We start from the raw sequence: 27804 nt of genomic DNA on the forward strand, positions 1-27804 counted from the left end.
CGTCGCAAACAGTCACTGACCCACGACTACTCGCGAGTTAACACATTCAGTCGTTCGGTAGGCTTTTAGCGAAGGAGTGCTCACCTTAATGTCTCGTAATTTGCACGAAACACGCTACCCGGAGTTTATTTACGACTCGAAATTTTCAGACACGCAATTTCCTAGAATAAACCACTCACAAAGCTCAAACTTTCTGAAAATACACAGTACTGTAGTCACTTTTCATCAGCTACACGAGAACCGATGAGACGCACGGATATCTCCATTTTGCTGCAGATTTGATCAGCGCGGTATAACATAGGTGATAAGCACAAGACGGGTTCTGACCGACTATGTCGGCTCAAACGCCAGGACGATGCTGAATTCGTATTGGCTGGTATGTTCGGCAGCCGATCGTATCATGTCGAGCACTTCTATACTCGCGGTCAGCCAATCAGATTACAGCAAGTGATTTAGACTAGAAATCTCGTAATTTCGAAACTAAATAAAATTTAATGAAAACAAAATACGATTCCTTTCCACGAAATAAATTACCAATAAATTTAATACAGAACGCTCCTTTTGGCTGCCTGTTACGAAATCTAACTCACTCGAATATACGTCACAGATTTCACTGTTGCACAACGACTTTCTCACACATACATTTGCCGGCCTGGGTGGTCGAGCGGTTCTAGGCGCTACAGTCTGGAACCACGCGACCGCTACGGTCGCAGGTTCGAATCCTGCCTCGGGCACGGATGTGTGTGATGTCCTTAGGTTAGTTAGGTTTAAGTAGTTCTAACTTCTAGGGGACTGATGACCTCAGAAGTTAAGTCCCATAGTGCTCAGAGCCACACAAAAATGGTTCAAATGGCTCTGAGCACTATGGGACTTAACATCTATGGTCATTAGTCCCCTAGAACTTAGAACTACTTAAACCTAACTAACCTAAGGACAGCACACAACACCCAGCCATCACGAGGCAGAGAAAATCCCTGACCCCGCCGGGAATCGAACCCGGGAACCCGGGCGTGGGAAGCGAGAACGCTACCGCACGACCACGAGATGCGGGCTCAGAGCCACACATACATTTACATAGTTTTAATAAAATATCACAGTCTCACTTTACGTATGTCCTCCATTCGCTCTCTAAGTCTTTGCAAAAGACTCAGACAACCGAAAGACGATGAAATAATAGCCTTCCAAAGTTTATTTAATTACGTCAGATATTTGTGGAAATTTAATTTCGTCAGAAATTTATGGAAACGAAAGTAAACTGCAGAAAATTAGAGTAAATGAACCTATCCTCTTGGTTGTCATTTCAATTGCTACTATAGACATATACATTACAGTCCCTAACTCAGTTTCACAATGCCAGTACAGTTACTCTGCGTCCTAGGTAAAAATTTATATCTGCGGAAGTACCAAAGTTACGATTTGAAATTTTGACAGTCGGGTTGTTTTATCCACACGCATTGCACGCGGCGTCAGTCGAGTACAGTAGCTAGCTCGGCGCAGCAGCCGGCGTCAGCTGTGCCGGCGCCAAGAACCAAATATCTGCTGTCCTCCCGGCCCCGAGGCAAAGTACGCTTTCGCTGCGAGAGGTAATAATTTGCTACGTCGGCTTGGGCAACACTGGGTACGAAACTCGTATATTTGGATTTGTTTTAACGGAAGTGTGCATTCGCTATTTGGCATCGATCGGGTTTCGGCTTGCAGGCGTACATGCGTGCCCTGCTGGCGCAGCCGTACGCCGCGCTGCGCTTCGAGGTGCTCCCGGACGACGACCACGCGACGCGCCTGCTGCGGGTCTCGGTGCTGCGGCACGCCTGCCGCGTCGGCTTCCCGCCGTGCCTGCAGGCTGCCGCCGACCTGGCCGCCGTCGCCTTCCCGGAGGGCGGGCAAAACGACGGCGACGGCGACGGGGCAGCCAGGTGCGTCGAAGCTCTCGTCCCCTCCTTCTGGGGCTTCTCCGTGCCGGCGGTCTTCCTCGGTTCCTTTTGACCCTGCGCTTGTCCGCCTCCGTAGACGGGTGTTCGGCACGTCAGAATGCCGCCGAAGGCTTGCGGAGTCACTTAGAGGCGAGGTCGGAGATTTCCTTCCCTCGGGGACTGGGTCTCGTGCTGCCTCAGTCGTTTCGTCCTCGTCGACACGCGAGTTGCCCCAGTGGAATCGACTGACAAGTCTTCAGCCGGGCGAACAGTCTACCTCGCACGTTTCGTTAACCCTGCGGGCGGTAGCAGAGAGCGTGTCCCTCTACATCGTCCCGACTTTTTTTGCAGGGTGTATCCCATCCAGCTGCGTTGTCTTCTCTCTATTTCGACGTCGACAGGTTCTTCTGTTTCGAATTCGGAGGTCGTCGCCGATATTACATTTAGTCACAAGATTTTAATTTTCCTAATACATCTCGTCCTGTCCACGAATCCGGTACACTCAGTTCGCTAGACGTACAATAGAACAACTCGTATTAATGAGTTGTACTACAAAAAGACAATTACAGATACTTAAATTTGACAACTACACGGACGTGTCGGGAGGAAAGGGCGACGTAGGAAATAATCAGTCTTACTAGTGACCGCTGATCTACGGAAGTGGCCGACGTTAACGCCGCTTCCTAGGTGGCCGTGACCAGTCCGGCGCGGCGCGGCGCTTATGTCCTCTTCGCGTAGGTTCGCAGCTGTCGCGCTGTCAGCCGGCTGACTTCTCAAAATCTTGCAGTTAGTCGAAGTAATTTTCCGTTTCACGCCCGTAAAGTGGCACTGGTTTCACCTTTGTTCTACGTACTCGTTGTCGAGTTGACGTGGAAATCTGCGTGACCCTCCGTAACGGACACAGCCGTTCCGGTTCTCGGTCTGGCGTCGGCAACAGTGCTGCACTCCCCAAGTACGCCAACTCGTTTACTTTTTCGACATTCTCGTCGTTCGTTCTCAGCTGACTTTCTTACTCTTCGTCTTCGCGCGGCATTCACTTGCAGCCCGACTATCTCGGCTTCGTGTTGGGAGGTCCTGCAGCTTTTCTTCCGTGTCGACAAAGTTCTGCGAGAGGAGTTGGACTAATTGGAGATCTCCGATCGTTCAGTTAGTCCCCGTTATATCTCTGTCTTCTCCTTCTCCGTCACTTTGCTCGTCACTGAATTCTGCACCAAAAAAGGATACCGGTGGATAAAACACACCCCATCTCGACCTCCACAATTAACTGGGAAGTGTTCGATAACTTTACCCTCACGGATGCACTCTTCTCCGGTATCGCGTACTGTTTCAAAGATTTGCACGTATTACTTCTTTTACTGGAGTCGAACGCCTTTACAAAATATTGAAGAACACCAGTGATGAAGTAGTTTGATTCTTCAGTAATGACTACAAGCGTGTTTATTTGATCCGTACAAGAACAGTTCTACTAAAATCAGCTTGCTCCTTTCTCATCTGCAGTTTATCTGTTAAGGATTATTCGCCCAGATGCTTTGCTACGACTTGTAGGCAAGGTGATTCCCCTCCAGTTATGGAAATTTGACGAGAAGCCGTTCTGTCCACTCCTGTGGCACGCTTTCCAAGTTCCAGACCTTTATTAAATGACTGTGGATAACACGTGTGCCTGCCTCTGCGTCAGTGGTTAGACGTCCTTCTGCACTGTTATCCACTCGGGGCCTTTCCATTCTTTAGCTACTCGATTGCTGTTTTGATCTGTTTCATTGAAGGTGGCTGTAAGGTAATCGCATTTTCTACCACTTTGGTATCACTTTCATCTTTGGCCTCTCTTTCTCGTTCGGACTCTCCCTCTGTTAAGCACCTCCATAGGAAAGTTGCTTACGTCTGTTCATTTCCCCATTTGTAATTGTTTTTGGTAATATGTGGTAAGGTGTTGTGGGACCTAACGACTCAGGTCATCGCTCCCTAACGTTACGCACTAATTAATCTAACTGAAACTAACTTACGCTAAGGACGACATACACGCCGATGCCCGAGGGAGGACTCGAACCTCCGATGGGAGAAGCCGCGCGGACCGTGACAAGGCGCCTGAGACCGCGTGGCTACCCTGCACGGCCCCCATTTGGAGCCCGCATCACAGCAGCAGTATTCGACACTATTATATAATTTTCTTAGTGTATCGAGTGAACGTAACACGAGGAGGCAATGTTTCATACGGCGAACAATGGTTACAATGCTTTGGTTGATCATCAGACGTGGCTACTCAATCTTAAATCACTCCCGACAGAAACGCCTAAGAACACGATTGTTGTGCCTGCTTTCAATGGACGACGGAGTAGTCGAGGGATATGAAACTTTTTCGTGTACGTATTCAGTTTTACACTACATTAATGTCGAGATTCAGCTGGCAATTTTTCACCATTTGCTAGTATCTCTGCATTTGCCAACTAGACTGTAACTGTTTTTGCAGCGTGGAGCCGGACCTGCGCAGCACGGCGTACTGCGTGTGGGCGCAGGACGGGGACTTGTGGGGCAGGCTGTGGCAGCGCTACCTCGACACCGCGGTGGCCACCGAGAAGGTGGAGCTGCTCAGCGCGCTCGGCTGCTCCCAGGACAACGCCACGCTCTACGCGTGAGTCTACACATCTCCATTGCCTCGTTCCACTTTACTCGTACATTATCCGATCGAACGTATCCACAAATATTTTAGCGGACGTCTTCGACTACCACTTAAATGACGGAATGAACTTTGCTGTAGACTTTCAATCGGATGTCTGTGAGGCAATGGGAGCCCATTCATTAGTACTCGCAGGAAAGGTGACGATGTTGGGTGTTGGGGTCTGGAGGGAAGTCAGCGCTGTAACTCAACCAGGAGGTGCTCCGCTGTGTTCGGGTCGTGACTCGGGGCGGACCGGTCCGTCTGGAGAACGTCGTCACACACAAAACTTTGCCTCACAGGCGTCGCTCTACGACAGGCTACGTTATCGTGCCGGTACAGACAGTCGCCGTCTCCAAACTGTTCCTCTACTGTACGCGCTACACAGCGCTGTCAAATGATTCGTAGGCGACCACACCCTAACCGTGTGAACCGCCGCCATACTGTAGCCCCCCCCCCCCCCCACACACACACCTCTGTAGTTCACTGCTGGCACGACACGTGTAAGTTTGATGTGGTGTCACAATCTATTCATTATCAGGAATAATCTCGAGTTAGATTTTTAACGCAGGAAGTATTAAACTTTGTATACGTCTAGAAGCAGCGTAACTCACGGCCCACAAATTATCCTACTACTAACACTATTCACTGTACCACTGAAGATACCTACAAAATTCCACACACCAGATCTGTTCTTTAAAGAATCGTGGCTGATGCAGGTGAAAGGGTACAGTACCACCCGACATTGAAAATAGGTACAAAATACTTCATTATTCTTGTCAGAACAACACATTTTTTGTGTAAAAATAACTCAATTTCAATTAATGCAGCGAAGCCGGATACCAGTGTGGGAAAGAATGACAATTTATTTATTTAATTGATCGCATGTGCACTCCCACAAAGTAAATCCCTACATCCAGTTTGGTGAGATCTGTGAGATGAATGAATGTATGGTCGTCTGCTAACCACAGATAGTGAATGTGAATATATGATCATCTTTGAGTCGATCCTTTGGCCACCTTTGGTGGGACCAAAGACATGAAATTTACCAGAGCTTTGAGCGCCTGAAATGTGGCTGACCAATACGATAGCAAGTTGCTTCCCCCACCTCGACAGAGATGGGAGATGACCTAGAGAACGGCCATATTTCAGCACTCTGCCGCTGGATCTTGTGCTGTTAAGACCTGTTTTAGTTGTGCTCCGTAATGACGAATGTGTGGAGACATGGTATGCATGTGGAATATTTAAGAGTAGTTTGAACTAATAATTTCTCTATCTCAGGAACTTTTGTGGGGAGAATTAAATGTCAGGCAGGTAACATTAATGGGATTGTAGTAATCTTCGGAAGTGACCAACGGTCACAATGAAACCACGTGTAGCAATAAGTTGAAATACTTCCGTGTGCTTAAGTTAAGCTGAATTACTAGCGTGTGTACAATAAGTTGAAATATTTAAGAAATAGCGTGTGTACCATAAGCTGAAATATTTAAGAAATGGCGTGTGCAGGACTTGAAATTAGAGACGAGTACTTCCACGTGGTGAGTACTGTGTGAGTCTCAATCTGTATATGAGACAAAGGATAAAGAGAAGTACTCGTCCATGGTATCAGTTGAGGACTCACGTGTGTGATGAATATGTTCTTAATGTTATTCCGTGTGACGCTAGATTTAAACTCTGAGAGAGAATCAAGGTGAGTCGGCCGTCTATCCAGCAACGCCACTTGGCTTGCATTGCACAGGAAGACGTGCATATATCTCCAGAGTTCATAGTAGGAAAGTAGAATTACAAAGTGGGGCAGTGTCGTGTGAAACTGGGATAAATATTAATTGAAGTGGGAAAGCTGAAAGTGATAGTGTTGTGACTATTTAGTGTTGTATTTCATGTTGCAGTGTGATGTATGTCATGTAATTTTGGGTATGTGTGGTTTGCATGGGAGAGTAGCAAGGTAGTTTCAAAAGATTAGTGGGTTATGCTTGTTCCTTCTGTGTCGCTCGATCTGGAGGAAAGTTTCGTGATGATGATTGTGAGAGTCGAAGTGTGAGGTATAATGAAAGATCCACCATCCTATCCAGAAAGTGCACTGTAGCGTTAAATAAATTACGAGCCCATAATATAGAGATTCACTAATGTAAAGCCATGCCCACTGGGCGGAATTTCTCATATGTTATTGTTGTAGGTTATAGAATTTGTGTGTTTAGGTTAGAGAATTTATCGGAATAAATAAGATAGTGAAAAGAAAAAGATTGGAGGCCTTTTCCATTGAATTGTATGTTGTCATAATGTCCCGAATTTATAATGTGTGCGCCATTCATATTCAGTGCGATGGCCACGTGTTAATAAAAGCCGTTAAATAAAAGACAAGAAGAAAATGTGGTATTGCCAGTGCGTAGTGTACAGTCAGAGTTCTGTAAATCACTGATAGTCAGATATGCGTTTCCGTTGCGTAGTAATCATATAGGAGGATAACTTGTAACTAAGTGTGAGTACTAGAGTTCATGTTACTCGTCAAATAAGAAAGAATCCACTCGCTTGGCAGACCACTCATCTTGCAGGCCTGACTGCTTGATGCGACAGTATGAGCAAGGCATGTGGGTGCCTCTCACAGGGCCTACTGCTAACACGCCACTGGTCTTGTCATTTCCAACATTTCGGCAACCGGCATCCGACGATTGTTTCACAATGTCATAAGCTCAATTTATTTGCATTGCTTCTCGGTTTACGTTCAACTTTTTGAAGACGGGTCGAGCTGGGGAGGAATATAGATTCCTGGTGTAGGCTATGGCCGACGATATAACGATGATACAGTGACTGACGTCATACATGCTTAAACAGAAAGTGAACGGTACATGAGATCGTGTTCCAGTGTTATGTTTCCGGAATATCAGCTAGTAGTGATATACGAGTAGCCTGAGGTCCAGGTTAGGTTGAAAGGTAACAGTGCGGTAGTGATCTCGTGATGTTGATGAATGTGAATGCGAAATCTCAGTTGTTGTGACGTCTGATCTGTAGCATAGCTTGAGGTGTAGCTCGGTTTGGAAGGTGAGACTCTGGCATTGAGTTGTCGAAGCCAATGAGTGTGATATCGTGAGGATAAGTGTAATCCTGCTTATTTAACATATATTATACATACTGGACTCGGATGGGTCGTTTAAGTCCGCTGTTTTGATGATATCGTTGGTAAAAACTGCTGGTCTGTGCTGAAGGCTTTGCTTCAGCCGCCCAGTGCACATCTCTCGTGTACTGTGGGCATGTGCCTGCAGTATAAACGAAGCATCCAATACGTGCTCAAGTGATCCAAAGCTTTAGCTGATTTTCAGCTGTTTCCTATACGAGGGATGCCGTACGAAAGTGCTGCGGCGTTGTTGCAGGTATCTGAGGAACGCACTGAATGCTAGCCTGGTGAGGCCCCAGGACTGGACTACGGTGTACGCCGGCGTCTACTCCACGCCGTTCGGTCTGCAGGTCGCCATGGACTTCATCGAGACGCGTGCGGCCGACCTCTCCACACAGTACGTACTGAACCAATCCCCATCTCGTGCAGGCACGACATTAGATTACGTATTAGATTTAATATTATGTTATATTACATTATAATAAGGCATTGATCAGGTAATAGATTACATTAGATATTATGATTATTTAATATTAGACTGATTAGAAATATGATTAGAGTAAATACATATTAGAGTAAATAATAGACAGGTTAGATATGATAATTGAAGATGTGGAATAAGTCAGAAGCATTTATAAAATAAAATATATGCTAATGTTTCCTAAACAGACCAAAAGTCAGATGGTCCTGAAAGATGTGGAAAAAGATAGAAACTTGATGTTAGTTTTATTTACACATTAATTTCTATGGAACTTGCCACATCAGTTTATAAATAATAAATTGCACATCATAATTCTAACAGTATTTTAAGGTGGTAGATGTAGTCTGTCCTCAATGTTGTTCAATATGTAGATTCAGAAAAGTGTAATAGAAACGAAGCTAAAATTTAAAAAAGGGCTGAAAATTTCAGGTAGAAGAAATTACATAGTAATTTTGTCTGAGACAGCAAAGGACTTGGAAGAGCACTTGGACAGGATGTGTGGTGTGTTGAAAAGAATTCATCGGATGGATATCAACAAAAGAAAACAAGGGTAATGAAATGTAACCGAATTAAATCAGGCGATGGTAGTACACAAGTTTTGTTATTTTGGTAGTAAAATAAGTGCCGATGCCTGAAGTAAAGAAGATGCATACTTGCAGTAGGAGGAAATGTGTTTCTGAAAAAGAGAAAACCTGTTAATATCGAACATAAATGTAGAAGTTAGGCGGTCCTTCCAGAAGGTATTCGTCTCGAGTGTAGCCTTGGATGAAAGTCAAATGGGGACAAGAAGACAACAGAAGCTTTTGAAATGTCGTGCTACAGAAGTATGCTGAGTAGGTACTGGATCGAACTGGGGAAAAAAGAAATTTACACCACACCTAGACTAGCAGAAATGATCAGTTGAAAGGATGAATTCCGTGTCATTATGGAATCATCAGTTTGGTCGTGTACAGAAATGTGTGTGTGTGTGTGTGTGTGTGTGTGTGTGTGTATGAAGGAGTGGAGGAGTGGGGAAGGGGGGAAGGGGGGAAGGGAGATGGAGTAAAAATTGCAGGACACGGAGGTTTTGACATCAGAGATAAACTTTGACTTTCTGTTCCAACCCATTGACGTTATTTGTGTAAGCTGCAAGTGTGTGTGTGTGGAAATAGCGATGAACTACTCCCACAAGTCCTATGCCCCAGAAAAAAAATTCAGAAACGCAATCTCACCCATATGTTCAATAGAAATAATCACACACACACACACATACACACACACACACACACACACACACACACACACTTACATAACGTAGCGCAGGTGAAAGTGGGCTTAGCGTAGCTATCATTTGAATATTAAGCAGCAAGTAATGATTAGATCATTGTTACCCAAAACTGAACAAATTTTCACTTTACGCTTATATGTCCAGCTGTGCGAATGAGGGTGTTTTCTCAGTTAAAGACAAGAATAATTAAATCAACAAAGTAAACATATAATTTGTGAATATCATTTGCGACTAACACCACAGTAACGTGTGAGATCACTTTACACAACACTTAGCAAGCAGCGACTATCGAAACGGCAGCCGTTGACCTACCTTGTCCGTATCTGCAGTCTAATGGTATGTGGGGAGTAACCACTTATTACTAGTTTCTTGTGACTGAAACTCAGCTCTCGTATTCCTGTATGGTGGTAGATTCATGAACAGTGAATGGAATCCATGATGTATATCACAAGACTACAGCCATGCAACATGGCACTATTCTGCACAGTTAACAAAGAATGATTTGTTTTGCATAGAAGCAATTCCAGAAGTTGGTGGCTAATAGGCATATATATATCGTTACTAAATACAATTAAATCGATTTACACGGGCACGAAGCAGTAGGTATACAATTCAATTTCAGAATAAATAACGAGAATACTCTGTTGCAAGTACACGATTATAAACGAAGCGACGACTCTTTCACAGTTTATGTGCGGAGGAAAAATTTGAACCCACAGCATGACGAGTTGAAAAGAGCATAGACATCGCTTTAATCAGCTTTCATTTAATCAAGTTTGAGCTACCTCAAGTTGCCACTTTACCATGCAGAAAATACTACTTTCCTCATCACGGAGTAATCATGAGCAAGCAGTGCCGAAATGATCTATCGCCCATAACTAAGCTTTACTGTGGCAAACGATCCCACCCATTTTTCTCATCATTGTAGAATTTCCATACCGCCACGGACAACCACCAAAAGCAAGGCCGGCCGGTGTGGCCGTGCGGTTCTAGGCGCTTCAGTCTGGAACCGCGTGACCGCTACGGCCGCAGGTTCGAATCCTGCCTCGGGCATGGATGTGTGTGATGTCCTTAGGTTAGTTAGGTTTAAGTAGTTCTAAGTTCTAGGGGACTGATGACCACAGATGTTAAGTCCCATAGTGCTCAGAGCCATTTGAAACATTTGAACCAAAAGCAATCTTCCTCCTGTCAGATCACAGAACAGGACTCCTCGACATCAGAACACAGTACACAAAACAGACTGGCGAATGCTATTTCAAACAAGAACAGCCTTGCGGCTTCTAACCTGTGAAGCCCCCCCCCCCCCTGATCAAAAGATGCGAAATTTCATTGATCATAGAAATAAGTTGCTCACATCTCTTAATCGATCGATCGATCGAGTGACTGATTTATGATTGATTGATTGAAGCTGTATATAATGGATACGCATTATCTGCAAAAAGTCAAATATCCAAAAATAATGGGAAGAAATGAAATTTCTGAATGAAAAGGACACTTCAGTTGACCACATTTTCTGCATTAGTATCCATTTCAATATTTTTCCTCTAAGTGATTGTCAAAATACATAAAATTATGCAATAATAACTGCATGCGGTGGTAGTGTGTACTTACAGGTACGGCTACACTCGTCAATTATTCAGAGTAGTAGCTGGTGATCATGTGATCACCACTGAAATAATGTCATTCCTCTCCAAATGCGAGCCGGAAATCACACTAAAATTATGCAATTTCTCTTCGAATGCGAGCCAGAATGCACACTAAAATTACGCCATTTCTCTTCGAATGCGTGCTGGTATGTAAATTAATTGGACAAAAGCATGTTTTGTAATGCACTGTTCATGGTAACTTGAAAGCAACTTCAAGTGCTGAAATGACGCTCCGCCACACTGATGCAGGTAGAATATGGAAATTTTACTTAAAATTGAGAGCAGGACGATATGTCATTTCTTCCTCAAGTTACTGATTTTTAAGTCCGTCGGTAGGTCACGCGTGAATTTCCTTTCGTTATTAAATAATGCAGTGCACGAAATTTTAAAGAGTTAGCAGAGGTAAAAACGCACTGCGTAAACTTTGGGTACGGTGGGTTTCAGCACATACATTGCTGTGTATGAAATGTAGACAAGTAATCAAAATTTTATTTGAAATTGAGAGCAGAACGATATCTCATTTCGCCCTCGAGTTAGTATATCTGGCGGACGGTCGTGCGTAACATGCTCATTTCCGTTTCTGTACGTAGGGAATCCTGTGGTCACAACAAACGTCATACTTGTAAAACGGTTCAAGATATCGAAACTAGGCTTTTTTGTATATGATAGCACAGAAAGAGGCACGTCTGTTATATGACAAACACTCGAAACATTTTTATTCACCGGAATATGGAAGTAACTCATTCACAGAAATGAGAGGATTGGTAGGACGGGGTGAGTAAACACGCCTGCAGCGCTTAAGTTCTGTAATTATTTACGTGTAGAGTGTGAGGGGTTTTCGAGCAGAAATTCATGTATGAGTCAAGTAGCCCAGTGGTCAAACACATCGACTGCCAATTCATTGGCTTTGGTTCGATATCTGCTGCTATAATTTGTTTTTTTCTCATTAAATTTATTTCATTCTTCATAATCTTAAACAATTAATTATAACTTTAAATATATTGAAACTGTTCTTCTTCTTTCGTTTCACCTTCTTTGGGGTTCGATGGATCAATAATTTCTTTGTGCGTTGTTCTTTCCGTAGGGCCCAGTATTTCTTCATTTGTCTGATCTTTTCCTCTCTTCTTCCGAGATGAAGGGTTTGGACATTTGTGTAGATTTGTCTTGGAACCGCATGTTTTCATCTTTAATAATTAATTTAGCTGTTCGAACAGTAAGTGAATTTTCTGAAATCTTTAATTCTGCTAGATCTTTCTCAGTTTCTTTAAACGAGTTGGGTTTCGTCAAAGATTTGTTTAGTTAATCTTTTGGAATTCATTCTGAGAAGATGACCATAAAAATTTATTCTCCTTTTTCGCATAGTACCTGAAAGTTTTTCAGTTTTCTTGTAGAGAGTTTCATTTTTGATGTATATAATCTTATTGTCCTGAAATTTTGGCCCTATGATTTTTCTTAAAATTTTTGTTTCCTTTAGCTCAAGTTTCTCCATTTGGTCTTTGAAATTCATGTTTAGTGTTTCTGGTTCTTACAGTTCTTCTGGCTTAATCACTGTCTTGCAATGTGTAATTTTGGACCCCATGAAAGGGATTTTTTGTTGTATGTATTTTTTGCTAGTTGGAAGGCCAATTCAATTTTATTTTTTCTGGATTCCATTGCTTTGCTTTCCCCAGCATTCCAACTAATCTATTCTCCGAGGTATTTGAATTCCTTTACTATTTCAATCTTCTGTTCTTGAACTTTGATGTATTTACATGAGTGCTTGATGTTTGTCAATATCTTAGATTTTTCAAAGGAGATGTGAAGACCTATTTTAGCTTCTTGTTTCATTGGTTTTCTTTAGCTCCCGTGCTTCTTCCATTGTTTCAGCCAGCAGGGCCATATCATCTGCAAAAGCAATGCAATTTACTTTAAGGTTCTTCTTTTTGCAACCCAGTCTTATAGCACTCTTAATATTTGTGTTCCATTCTCTTGACTACTTTCTCAAGTGCACAATTGAACAGCAACGGCGAGAGCCCATCCCCCTGTCGCACTCCCGTTTTCATTTCAAAGGGTTCCGATAATTCGCCCACAAATTTAACTTTCGAAAATGTTTTTGTAAAGGTCGCTTTTATAATATTAGTTGTTTTCTTATCCAAACACATTTCTTCCAGGACTGATAATAGAGATTCTCTATCAATCGAATCATACGCTTTTTTAAAATCAATGAAGGAGATTACGTATGTCTTTGCCCTTGATTTTTGGTATGCCATAATGTTTTTGAGGTTTAGTATTTGTTCTGAACATGATCCACCCTTTCTAAAACCTCCAGATTTGCGGGTCCAATTGCGGCGGCTCTGCCCTGTTCAAAAGGACTTTAGAAAGAATCTTGTATGTTATATCCAGCAGCGATATTCCTCTGTAGTTGTTGGGGTCTGTCTTCAAACCTTTCTTGTGGATAGGGTGGATGACAGCTGTTCTCTATTCTGTGGGGACCTCTTCTTCTATCGAGATTTTATCGAAAACACACTTAAGGGATGTAATTGCATTTTTGTCAACCTTTTTCCATAGTTCGGCCACTATTTGGTTTTCTCCGGACTCCTTGTTGTTTTCAAGTTCTGAAATGACCTTCTGTAGTTCTTCAGTCGTCGGTGGTTCTGAATCCGGCTTCTCACGGTTATTTGGGATGGATTCAAATTTTTAAAGGATGGGTTCACAATTCAAGAGTTTCTCACAGTAGCCTGCTAGTATTTTGCAATTTTACGTGTTACCGTGAGCGATGGTCCCATTTACATATCGAAATTGGAGGGTGGGTGATTTGTATCTTGACAACCTTTGTTTGAAAGTTCTGTAAAGCTTCTTGTGTTGTTTTTAGAAAATTATCCATCAATTTGGAGGAGAATTTCGTTTTCATGTGTCTTCTTAATCCTTTTTATAGTTTTAGCTACCAGTTTTCTAACTGTAATGAAATTCAATCTGCTTTCTTCTGTTTTCTGTGACTGCCAGTTTTTTTACTTGATATCCTCCCAGCTTTGCGTCTGAATAGTTTCTGTTGCTGCTGTGAATTCATCTGATTTTAATATCTTTTCTATGCTGTATATCCGACCCTTAATTTGTTTTATGCTACGTTTCCTGTTTTGGATGACTTTGAACTTAATTTTAGAAAGGTAGTGGTCTGAATCCAAATTTGCACTCCTGAGTAACCTAACATTCATGATTTCTTTGCGAGAAATCTTCTTGTTTGCGCGTTTTCAAGTTGAAATTCCCCAAGGCTAGGATTTGGGGATATCCATGTCTTTTGTCTTCGTGGTATTTCTTGAAAGCTGTGGATTTAAGAACTAAATAGTGTGCTTGGCAAAGTACTATTAGCCTCACACCATTTCTGTTTGTTCTCTTGTGTGCAGGATAGTCTCCAACTATTTTCTTATATCTTTTTTCTTTACCAATCTGTGCATTAAAATTTCCAAGAAGAATGATGATGTTTTTATCTGGAATTTTCTGTATAATGTCATGTAGATGATTCCAAAAGGCCTCCAATTTTTCTTTGTTTTTTTTTCTGTTATCCTCATTTATAGGGGCATGTGCATTGATAATTGTGTAGATTTTGTTTGTGCTTTTGAATATAAGACTTGAGATTCTTTCTGATTGGGAATCAAAGTCAACTATTGAGTTCAAGATTTTTTTGTTGATTATAAAGGCTGTTCGAAGACGTGGTACATTTTTCATTACTCTCGGTCCCACTTTCCCTTTGTATATCCTAAAACCATCGGAATCGAATGTATCTGTATCCATGTATCGTGTCTCTTGAATGGCTGTTATGAGTACGTTGTGGTTCTTTAGCGCATTTGTTAGATGTTTTAGTTTTCCGGTTTTCAACAATGAGTTTGCAATGAAAGTTGCTAGGTACGTTGATTGCCTATGTTGAAATTTGGATGAGATTCCAAGACACTCCGACTTTGCTTTGAGCAATGTTGCAGACTGCCCAGAATCCGAATGTCTGCTGACGTACTGGCGTACGGTGGATCGTCCACCTGGGATACAATAGTTTACATCACACACTTCCATGATTGATGAAAGTTATTGAAACTGTTCGTTTAATATGGGTAAAATTAATATATTAAATTTAATTACAATTACTATGTTTATAACTCAAATGGCTATAGGCCACAATATTGTAGCACAGTGGTGAAATTTTGCACGAGCTGGGCCTGATTAATCTGCTGTTGTCTGTCCACGTTGTATGAGGACATTGCCCCACTCTTCTTGTTTCTTAGAATCAGCTTCGTTGGACCTCCAACTATCAACTCTCCTGGATAGTTGCCCAACCGCCCTTAATTTCATTTCCATTACGATCGTAATCATATCTTCTTCTTATGCCTGTCCATTGCCCAATTTGTTTATTTTCTTTTCCCGTCTACTAATTCCTAACATACACATCTCTAATTTCTGCTGGAAAGCTCTTAGGTTTTAATTTGTTTCCTCATTCAAATCCCTTTGCCTCGAAACAAAAATCCCAAAGTGTTAATACTCTATGGTTATACACACTACCCACAAAAAAAGAAAAAAGTACCCAAAAGAGATGGTTTGATGTCAGTTCTACTTCATACATGCAGACACTGTTGGTGGGTAGGTAAACGATTACAGCTGGAATGTTCTGTGATAGGTGAGACTGCCAACAGCTGGCAATGTGTACTTTTTACCAGGTCCAGTGAGGCATATGAAGGGTGCGAACTCAGTCAGCTGCTGAGTCTTCACTGTGACGGACACGAAGTTGCTGCATACGCATATGAGGCAGCGTTATCAGCTCCAGACAGTGTCTGAAAGGGACCATATCTCATGTCTCCATTTGGCCAGCTGATGGACTCGTACAGTATCCGCATTTGTGGGGCATGTGGGTGTGATAGATGGAAGTCTCGTTCTTCAAATTGTTTTGGGGACAGAAAGTGGTATTATCCTGGCGTCAAGATGTTTGGATCCATCAGGTAAGACTTGAGGTCTCTGCCAGTACAGGGTAAGGGAACTGTAACGGCGTAACGCTACGTCACGGAGGTCCTGCGTCCTCCCGTGCGGCAGTACCCTGGCGCCAGTTTTCGACAGGACACACGTCTCTATGAACTGTCTGCCAGCCCCATCTGCCGAACGTAAGCTCCAGTTCAGTGCCAGTATCTGGGTCATCGAGGTCCAGCTGCAACAGTTGTGGGCCTGCTTGACTCAGGTGTGCAAGCAGCCCGGCTCCATAATGGTACACTGGCTCATACTGCCAAGTTCTTTGTAAATTTGACTAGAGTTTGGAATCGTACACATGACGTCACATACCCTCTCAATATGTGAACTTCTTCCCTTCACGTTTGTTGTCTAGCAGTCGCTTTCTTTTTCTGGCAAATCACAAGTTCTGAAGACTATCTAGTAGACCTAAAGGACGCCACTATGGTTTCACTTCCTTTACTATCCATCCAATAGTAATCGTGAACAATTTCTTTGTTAACTTGTACAACTATCCTTTGTAGATGTGTTTCTTCTACATTTTCTTTATGTTTCATTTTTTTATTTATTTATTTAACCTGATCTGATTAGGGCCATCAGGCCCTCTCCCAGGGTTTCACACATGCAGTACCTTTTTTACGTTATATTCACCCAAGACAGTTTTAATATGACAAATTGTATTAAAATGATTTGAGTGTCCATAGTGAAAATGTGAGTAATTTATACCGACGATGAACTAATAGAGTTAATATTGACAATACTTGTACTACTGCTGCTTCTGCCACTAATTATGGCAATAGTAATAACAGTAATAATGATGACGATAATAACAGATATAAAAAGAATCTATAGGCGTGCAAAATAGGTGTTTTATGATGTTGCGAATTCTGTGAGAAGGAAATATGAGGAGACTGCACCAGCTAAGAATACTGGAAAACGGGGAAGATCTGGTTGAAAAGAAGGATGTACATCGGTAATGAGTCCATACAGGGAGAATGGTAATCATTATTGTTAATTTAGTAGATATGACATGAAGTGTCTTCTGGAGTTGGAGATGTTACTCAGTTCTCTAATATAATGCGTTAGGTTATTGCAGAGTCGGGGCCCCACTACTGCGAACTGATAAGTGATCATTTTTGGCCTGCCTCTGAACTTGCTCTGTTTCAGTTCTGCTACTCTCCGTTCAGGTATGTCTCTACTGTATTGTGTCATCTGAAAAATGATGGTTCAGATATATTAGAGAAATATAAAGGGGCCCTATATGAAATGTGATATCACAGTACTGTGTTACATTATCTTATCTGAGCAATGCTATTATTGTCACTCAATCCCAATTAGAATTTCAGAAAAGTTGCTCAATAGACAGTGCCATTTACACGTTCATCTGCCGAATTTTACAACCTTTAAATAATGAAATAGCGCCAGTAGTTTCCTGTAACACATAGAAGGAATTTTATTTTATGAATCACAATCCCTTCTAGATAAACTGATATTTTATGGAATTAACGGTATTTACAACCAACAGATAATGTCATATCTAATGAAAGCAATCCAGGATATTCTGTTTCATAATTCAGCTAACGTTGACAGGGAGATTCTTCTGACTGGATACAAATCACGTATGGTGTTCCATAAGGAGCAATCTTAGGCCCACTATTGTTTCCCATCTATGTAAACGAACTTTCCTCGAATAAACAACAAGCAGTATTGGTTCTTTTTGCAGATGACACTGGTATTATAATTACTCCAACCAGACACACAGCAATGGACGAAATGGTACAGAGTGTTCTTAAATGTGTTACTGAGTGATCTGCAAATTCTTTCACTTTCATGTTCAGTTCAGCACATCTAGATGTAGCACACCAACGACAGATGCAACATATAGTGAGGAAATAGTAATATGGCGGAACTTCAAAAATTTTAGATCCCCACACTGCTGTGAATTTAAACTAAAAAACACTCATTTTTGAAGTCCTAAGACACCTCAGTTGAGTCACATTTGCACTTTTAATTATTGCAAATCTTGGGGAGAGAAAAATCAGTAAGCTAACATATTTTCTACATCTACGTAATTACTCTGTAATTCAGAATGAAGAGCTTGGCAGAGGGTTCATCGAACCACCTCCAAGCTGTTTCTCTTCCGTTGCACTCTCGAATGGCGCACCAGAAAACGAGCACCTAAATCTTTGTGTGTAAACTCTAATTTCTCTTATTTTACTGTGATGGTCGTTTCTCTGTATGTAGGTGAGCGCCAACAAAATATTTTCGCAGTCGGATGAGAAAGTTGGTGATTGAAATTTCACCGGAAGATTCTGCCGCAACGACAAATGCCTTTGTTTTAACGACTGATATCACAATTCACGTATCATGTCTGCGGCGTTCTCTCCCTTACTTCGCGATAATTTTGCGTATTTTCAGTGCGTTATGTACGAAATAATGGTCTGGGATACCTCATTCTTAATAAACAAAATGATCACCGACGAGCAACTCATATTATTTTTAGAGCACATTTTGACTGATGAATATTTTAGAGAGATCCGCTTAAGGAGTTAGATATTTTGACTAAAGCTTCACAGTGTATTTATTTCTCTCACAAAGTCTGTTGTGAATAATTTACAGTAGGGTAAAAAGGAACACTGATGTAGATGATTACAATACCAAAAGATTATCTTTAAGACAAAAATAGGTGCACAATGCTACCAACAAAACTTTTCATCACTTATCCAATGATGTGAAATAGCTTCCAGACAGAAAAGTTTAATTTGAAAAAGAAACTAAAAAAGTTTTTCAATGATACTGCATCCATTCCATATCTTTGCAATTTGTAGAGCTGGTGGGTAGGTATTATTAATTCACATCTGTATTAAACGAAAGAAACTTTGTAAATCATCATCACGTAGCCATATTTACATATGAATAAGTAATATGAATGGAAAATGATATCTTCAACGTAATTATGATTAATCATACAATGATCCATAAAATTGACTAACATGGAAAACGAAAAGTGAGTATGTTAACTAAACATCAGCGAACTTCATCTAACACTGCTGTCTTCTCAAAACAGGATGACTGTATACTATTTTGACGAACTCTAATAAATGTTCGAAGTATGATGTACATATTGTCCAGTATTGTGACGTAAGTTGAAATAAAATGTTGAATCAGTGATACAACACGGTACAAAACGAATACACGTGTAAATAAAGCTTTTATTTTGTAAGTAAATTATTTCCTCCAACAAAGAATGGAGTGTGTGCAACCGCTCTCTGTCAGAGCTGTGGGTGTGTTTAGAGCTTCCCTGACGATTCCCGTTCACAGTATTACCGGATATAGGCACCAGTAACTTGTGTTGTCTGCTTCACCGAAACTGCCTAAAATGTTGTCCACTCCCATCTAAAGTGGTTTGAAACCGTTCAGTTCTTTAAGTTTACTTTCTCTGACAGAAATTACACACATGTTGTGTCCATTCTTCGACACATTTCCTGATGTAGCAAAGAGGGTGTCTAATACGATTTCGTAAGATTCGTAGCATTAATCCAAAGACTTTGCAAGCTAATAGAAACTACAAAATAATTCCTTCATTCTTTCACATCTTCACATGGTTGTGTAAACGTGTCGGATTAATAATATAATATTCCATTTCAGACGCGTCATAACATAATATTCTGCTTCCCAGGCCCAGCGTTTTGCAGAAGATCATCAGTGGACTCGCTGGGAAAGTGGTGACAAACGAACAACTGAATCAGGTGAGGTTACATGTCTTATATTAAAGAAGAGAAGGACTAAATGATATTTAGAGCTGAAAAACATTAAAATAGTTAGAGAAAGTTCAGATGGACAGGGTGGCCAAAAGTGGGGATTGAGATCAGCTGTGGACATTTATTTGGAAGTAACCATCCCGCCACGTATTTCACATGTTTTAGATGGAGGCGTGGAACCCATACCAGTTAACAGACGAAACGCACACAGTGAAGTCATAGTCTCAACAACCAGAACAGATATGATCATGTAACTGTGACAGCCAATAAGTAGGAGTCCAACTGGGATGTAAAACAAATAAAGTACATGTACTTATTGTATGGTACACGGTCGGAACGGATCGGAGAGGCGCCAGTACAGTATGCCCCACAAGGCATGCAATCTCTCCACACGACATTTTATGTTAGTGGTCAAATCTCTACTTGGCCATTCCAATTTAGGTTTTCTACAGTACCTTAAACTGCTTGAGAGAAAGACGAGGATATCGAACATCCCCCCCCCCCTCCCCCCCGAGTCCGATATTAAGCTCTACCCCTAATGACGTTGTCACTCACAGGGAATAAAGCTTTTCATGTGTGAGCTGCTTTCCAAGCTCCATTGGACTCTATTGCGTACCTTGCTGGAGTGACATTCCTAGAAAGTGGATGGTGTGAATCCACCTATCAGTTTAATAAGTCGTGGCTGCAAGATATGGACACGAATTATTTACAGTGGAATGGAAAAACTTCTGGAAGATGACATCGAGGAATATAAGCTTCAGCTGGAGAGAAATATTATTTTAATTTTCTGGCACTTGGCTTATCGTATATCACCTCGAGGACTAATGTAGGACTGCACAGAGCCATACTGACTATGGCTTTTCTTGAAAGATACAATCACGAAAAGGAAATCTATGTTTTGTGGTGTATGGAGATTTACAGAAATCTTTCGACGATGATGACTAGAATATAGTCTTTGAAATTCTGACAGTGACAGGGAAATATATAAGGATTAAAAAATTATGTACAACTTGTACACAAACCAGTTATAAGGGTCGAATGACATAAGAGGGAATCATTAGTGGAGAATGCACCAAGGAAGCAGAAAAAGAAACCAAGAAGAAATTTGATAATAGAAGTAAAGTCTGGGAAAAGAAATAAAGATTTTGTGTTTTCAGATGAAGTTGTAATCCTGTCAGAGAATACAGTTGACTTGAAAAGAGATTGTACTTTGAACATCAACAAATTAAAACAAAAGTCAATGGAGTGCAATCGGATTAAATCAGGTCTTGCAGAGGAAACAATAGAAAGAAATGAGACTCTGAAAGTAGTAGTCGAGTTTTGCTATTTGTGCACCAACGTAACTGACGATGGCTGATGTAGGTAGCAATAGCAAGAATATTCTGTCTGAAAAACACACACACATCGAATATAAGTATCAGAAAGTCGTTTCTGAAGGTACTTGTCCAGACAGCACCCTTGTACATAATTGAAAGTTGGACAATAAATAGTGCAGCCAAAAAGAACGCTTTCGAAATGTCGTGCTACCAGAGAATGTTGAAAACAAGATGGATGTCTCGAATAATTAGAGAGGAGGTACTGTACGGAATTGGGACAAGAGAAATTTACGACAAACTGGATTCGATGAAGGGATCGGCTGGCAGGACACATCCTGATGGGTCAATGAATCGTCGGTTTGGTAATGGAGTGAAGGGTGGTGGATTAAAAGTTATACAGACACACAGAGCAGGTTCATGTGGATGAGGGTCAGAGTGATTAATTGAGTACGAAGAAGTTTTGCACAATATAGATTAATGTGGAGATCTGCACGAAACCAGTGTTCGGACTGAGATCACCGCAGCAAGGAAATGGAAATACAGAGAATTAGTTAGCTCGGCCTTTGAAATTTAATAGAAATGTAAAGAAAACAAATGTGTCACCTTTGGGGCTGGATTAGAATTATTATCTATGACATAATCTTGACATATGTGTACACCTACTCCGAAACAAAGAGGAATGATTGGTCCCAATCTGCAGACAGACACCTGTGTGACCTCCCTGTGTTTCTTGTTCCAGCTGAGGGCCCTGTCCAGCGTGCCAGACCTGCAGGCAGTGAACGCCACCATCCAGAGTGCCATCAGCAAGGCGGAGCAGCAGGTGGCCTGGGGTGAGGCCCACGTGCCAGAGGTGGGGGCCTGGCTCGACAGCGCAGTCACCAGCGGGTCACCGGCAGCCGTCTCCACGACCCTGCGCCTCCTGCTGGCAGCCGTCGGGAGCATCGTGTTAGCTCTGCTCAACTAGGCTCCGTAACTCGAGAAGCACGATTTTAAGTTTGGAGATAGAGGATAGAGTAGTCGCCCAGTGGTGGAAACCCTCAGGTGTTTATATGTTTTGTAACAAAAAATTCTTATTGAAAAACTATATCCCTTTAAAGTTTGTAACAGTTAGTAGAACAAAGGAGAAGAAAAATGTGTTAAGGAAACACAAAAGTTAACATTTAGTGTTCAGTTTCTTTTCTTCTTTGGCCCTTTACAGACGAACATAGGATCACACTTAAGCCACTATGACAGTTATACACTAACACTCCTTCAGCTCTCCAGTTTTTGATTTCCTCTTTTCCTTCCGTGATTCGTAGGAACAGTTTCATTCAGGAAACTTTCTCACATATTGACTTCATTTCCATATACTGTTGTGTCTCCAATTTCTCGATTACTTATACAATTATTTCAAGATGCCCATGTACTCCAGTAAGTCAGTCGGGTTTTATCTTTTAAGTTTTAATGTATACAATTTTTCTTTTTTGTCTATTAGGACTCATAGACGTGCATAGAAATTTATCTGGATTGGGGGAGGGGCATAAAATTCTTAAGTAAACTAAAATCTACATTGTGACGACCAAACAAACACAGGCTATACAGCAATTGCTAAAGTCCTTGTATTGCCTCAGTGCAGGGAACCACGGAGTGGTACAATTGGTACAATTGGCTGAACACGTGATTGACCAGAATCGTGGGAAATCACTTCCAGAAGTATATGAGAATTTTGTAATGAATAAATACTCTGTACTCCAGATTGCGAGATAGACGGAGGGAGGAGCAAGTACCCCCTTCTTGTTTCCCATTTCAGACACCTTTGCTGGGACTCTTCCTTAGGGAGTGCTTGCAGACTATCAGTCTCCTTTTCGTAATCCTATCTGTAATTTTTTCCCACCTGTTTGTGTTTATCTGTGTTACTTCTTGATTTGAACTCTGCTACTCATCATCTATTTCCTATTCTTTTCTTTTATTTTTCATCATGTTTGCGCTGTAAATTAACACATCCAGCGCAGCTACTTACTATTTGGAGAAAACAAGTTTCTTTTCATTTTTTAAATTATCTATGACACAACCACACGAGCATTTTAGGATGCCATAACTGATTCCGGCCAGCCAGTGGCCGTCTTCAGACTAAAGACCCACAACAGCGAGCACTTTCTGTTCTCATAATTGTAAGCACTAATTTTTCTCCATATCTAAATAAATTATGGGAAAAGATAGCGAAAATGTACATTTCCCTGGAAACACCCAACAAAACCCTCATGAATCAGAAAAATACAGAAACTAACAATACAGTACCTCCAAGCAGTGCACACAAATCTCTGCTAGACCATAAACTAAAGTTTGTAAATTTATATATGTGTGAAATAATTGTATACTGCTGACGTAACTGTTGAAAGCAGTGGTTTGAAAAAATCTTTGTCAAATATTCAACAGTGGTGCCCATGTTTGTTAAACATCTAAGCATCTTAGAAATTTAAATTATAGTCTTCTGTGGCTTCTTTTTCTTGATTTAAGCATGTACCGTTTAAACTTCTTGTTCAGAATAAAAATTACGCAGAAATAAGTTGGTTAGTGTGTAACATTAATTATAAAGCACTATGTGATTTTGATATTAATTTGTACTTACAAATATCTGTATTGCTTCCAGAAAAGAAGTCCATAAAAGTATTACAAACTGAGAGTGGAAATTTAAGTATTAATTCTCTCCTCCCACTCTGCAACATTAAGTTTTACTGGGTTCTTAGTTTTTAGTACTAAAATTCACAAAATATGTTCGCTAACACTGTGTTTTACAAAGTCGCTTATGTCATGAGATTTATTATCTGGGAGATGTTAACATGTATATGAGTTCTTTAAATAACTACAAACGAAAAGTTAGGTTCAGTTCTTGTGAAAAGTGTTTTGGAACTACGAAATGAGAGTTGTTTGTGATTTACGTTCATGTATCGATTAGTAACGATAGAACCAGAACAAGGATGTTTTTGTATTCGATAAAATTGAAATTAATGACAGTATAATATATTGTGTTTTAAAATGATTAAATTAATGAAACAAGAACGTTACAAAATTTATATAAACCTGTAAATTTGGCTGCATGGCACCTGAGGTTGACTCTTCATGTCATACTTATCCTAACGTCAAATACTGGTACGTTTCAGAAAGCATCTCGCAGTTCAGTGCTGCATGATTTCCCATGAGGGGTTCTACATATTAAGACTTGTCATTTTATTAACATGTTTTTTTCTGGCTCCATCTTGTTACTAAGTGATAGTCAGAAGAACGCAAGCATCCAAACTTCATGAAATTCAAGGAGCAGGAAAACAAAGGAAGGGAATTGGAAACAAACGTGAGGGAACAAAGATTTAATGGAAATGATTAAAGTATCATTCCCTTCAGTCCATACACTGGTTTTATCCTGCTCCCCAAGGTAAGCCAGTCCATACACTGGTTTTATCCTGCTCCCCAAGGTAAGCCGTCTTGTTCAAGCCCCTCTATATCTGCATAGCTAATGCAACCCCCTCTATCATATTCAGCGTTCAAGGTTACCTCCACTGTCAATGTATAATACATGATTGCTCAGAGTATTTCCTAATAAACAGTTCCCTCAAGTTACATTACACCATAAAGTTATTTTCTCCGTGATTTGATGTATTATTTCTTCATTAGTTGCCTGACCTACCCATACAATCTTCAGCATCCAGCTGTATTATGACATTTCACAAGTTCCAATTCTCTTCTCTTCACAATGTTGAGACGGATCTGTCAGATACTTCTCATTTCTTGATGTTTTTCTAAACTGTCCATTGGATTTTGCCACTTCCTAAATGTTTATTAATATCACTAACCACACAGAAAGAAGTGTGCCATTGTCTTCTTTATTTTTACATGTTTATGATCTGCTAATTCCTTCCAAACCTAACTAACGTGAAATTCCAGTCTGGAAACAGACGACAAAAACGTAGATCTATAAAAGCAACATAGGACGACGCTGCTTGCCCTTTGAACGAGACATCCGTGCGATGAGATTCAAAATTAGTTAATATTGATTCGCGCAGTAATTACAGTGTGAATATAACACAAACAGTTGCAGCCACTCTCACAATTAGCTCCTTTGAATAAAATTTAGATATGCAATGGTCGACTTCGGTTAACTTGGAAAATTTTAGAAAGTAGTAGTAGATTGCTAGATTGTTTACGATTCATACAAGGTCAAATTGAAGGAAAACATCGGAACAACTCAGAGGCAGGTTGTTTATTTGTTACAAGCAGAAGCAAACAACATATAAATATTACGGAGACGCTTTGGGAACCCAAATGGGAAATCCTGGAGGGCAGGCAATGTTCTTTTCCAGAAACGCTATTGAGTAAATTTAGAGAACCTCCGTTTGAAGCTGACTGACAAATGATTCTGATGCCGCCAACATACACTACGCGTAAAGACCACGAAGATAAGATTAGAGAAATTAGGGCTCTTACGGAGGCTTGCAGACAGTCGTTTATCCATCGCTCCATTTGCGGGTGGAACAGGAAAGGCATTCCACTTGGGTAGTCCGTGCAGCACTGATCGACATAGTGCTGCAGGGGTGTAATGCCTGGCATTTCTTTCTAGTAAACAAGATAAACCTGGGTTCAAGGCCTGGCTCTGACACAAATTTTAATTCATTTCTTTAGATTCCATCATTATCGTAGATAAAAATTAGACTCAAATGTCTGGAGTAAAATTTAATTATGAGATCTATAGGAAATAAAATGACTAATAGTGGTTCAGGGTACCCTCTGGCACGCACTGTACGATGGCTTCTGGGGTATCTTATGTGGATGAAGATGTAGATGTGCGATTTGATGCTCCTCTTAACAGATCGAGGAACGATCAAGGTAGATCTTTTTGAAATAACGGATATTCGTTCATATGAGGTGAAGTCAGGATGGCCGAGACTCACATGCAAGTTGTGCACCCTCTGCACCAATGTGAAAATGTGCAAATGTCTTCGCACTGTCTGAGCAACATACTGGCGCCAGTGGGAAGTTGGCTGCTTGCTGATTAAGTAGTAAGTTACGCCCCCTGCAAACGTATTGACTCCAAAGTCGTTTAGCGAAATCGTTTCTAAAAAGATTCAGGATGATAGGGAAAATATGTGGCGTGGATCTTTCTGGCACTTGCGTGAAAAAATTTCCCCTCTTCCGATAGGCAAAACAAATAAGCACAGGCCCTGGTTGGCTGACGCGCGTTTTCGGCGGAATTGTTTTTGTTGAGACGCGGAGTTACGGAAACGCTCGGTTTCAGAGAGGAGCGCGGAGGGCATTCTGTCCGGAGGGAGGCAGGGGAAACGTTCGGTGCTGAGGAGCAGCGGAAGGCAGCAGATTCCTGAACCCGGAACCAGTGGGGAGCTGTCGCTCTCTGTTACGAGGTCTGAGGTGTCAGCCAGAGTGGTGAGTTAGGATCTAAATGAGATCGGCGTCGTAAGTAGTTTAGGATCCTTGCGATTCAGGCAGAGTCCTTCCACGGCCGAAGTCGCGAGTGTTAACTTTTAATTTCAATTCTCTCGCGATTCACGATTCACCGTTTGTTACAGTGGGTCATGAGTTACCATTGACTTACTGGTTAACTTGTGGCGCATGCCGAGCACCGTAAGTAACGCAGTTACTTCCACCACATTGCTTAAAGTCGGATCAGTCGCGGTCTCTGGAAGTAACCCCTCTTTTACTCTGTATTTTCCTGTACCGGTGGCTACACCGTACGAGCGTCACTTGTTTACTACTTCATGCATTTCTTGATATTTTTAAACGAAGACGTCAGCGATGTTCGGGTTTTTTTGTGTGTGTGTGCAGATCTTGGAAATATCAATGTGCAGTAGTCGAATTTCTCCTGCTACCATTTCGGTAATTCCTTAACCCCCATGTCGCTTCAATATAGATTAACCAAAGTCTTGAGCTGTACTTTTCTCACGAAAATTCTGTGGCCCCTATCTTCTTTTGATCAGACAGCTTCCACTCAGTCTACAGGGCATTAGGTTATACAGTTATATTCGTATTAAGCTCAGTCAGCGCATCTGACGATGGCGACATGTCTGATCGCCGAAATATTGTGCCCGTTGGACACTATGAACCGGCAGTATACCCGTGGACTGTTCGAGCAACAAATACGCCTGGAGAAACTGAAGAATCACATCACCGCGCGACCGCTACGGTCGTAGGTTCGAATCCTGCCTCGGGCATGGATGTATGTGATGTCCTTAGGTTAATTACGTTTAAGTAGCTCTAAGTTCTAGGGGACTGATGACCTCATCAGTTAAGTCCCATAGTGCTCACAGCCATTTTTGAATCACATCATATACCTTTACGGGGAGGAGATGTATCGCAGCATGAAGAAACTCGACAAGCTGCGCCACCGAAGATGCCGTTTGCTGAGTGCTCTTGCATTCCTGAAGAGATGTTGTACCGAGCAGATTGTGCGGAAATTTGCTAAGGTCACACATCACATCGATTATGCAGCAGCCAAGAGAATTAAGAGACGGGCAAGCCTTGCCTTGGTACTTGAGGGGGTGCACTTTACTCGTCGCAGCCTTGAATACACCTCCCAGGAACTATTTAAACTTCATCGTAAAATGGCCAATCAGTTTAACTCGTGGACCTGGGACTGGGTGGATTGCCGATTCTGCATATAAAAAGGCCACTGGACGTCAGATTTCAAAATTCTCACGTGTCTCAGATAAACCATCG

The 27804-nt window shown here is 41.5% G+C and overlaps 1 protein-coding gene across 1 annotated transcript in view; it reads left to right on the forward strand.

Moving 5' to 3' along the window:
• LOC126203861 (aminopeptidase N-like) overlaps positions 1-23764 on the forward strand; it is a 255571-nt gene extending 231807 nt beyond the window's left edge. The window contains exons 12-16 of the mRNA XM_049938237.1: positions 1699-1913; positions 4375-4536; positions 7929-8069; positions 19705-19774; positions 21842-23764. Coding sequence (XP_049794194.1) covers positions 1699-1913; positions 4375-4536; positions 7929-8069; positions 19705-19774; positions 21842-22066 — 813 coding nt within the window. The 3' untranslated portion in view covers positions 22067-23764. The remainder of the gene's footprint in view (positions 1-1698; positions 1914-4374; positions 4537-7928; positions 8070-19704; positions 19775-21841) is intronic.
• Positions 23765-27804: the final 4040 nt, after the last annotated feature.

This window comes from Schistocerca nitens, chromosome 9 (genome assembly GCF_023898315.1).
Source record: "Schistocerca nitens isolate TAMUIC-IGC-003100 chromosome 9, iqSchNite1.1, whole genome shotgun sequence".
Taxonomy (NCBI): Eukaryota; Metazoa; Arthropoda; class Insecta; order Orthoptera; family Acrididae; genus Schistocerca; species Schistocerca nitens.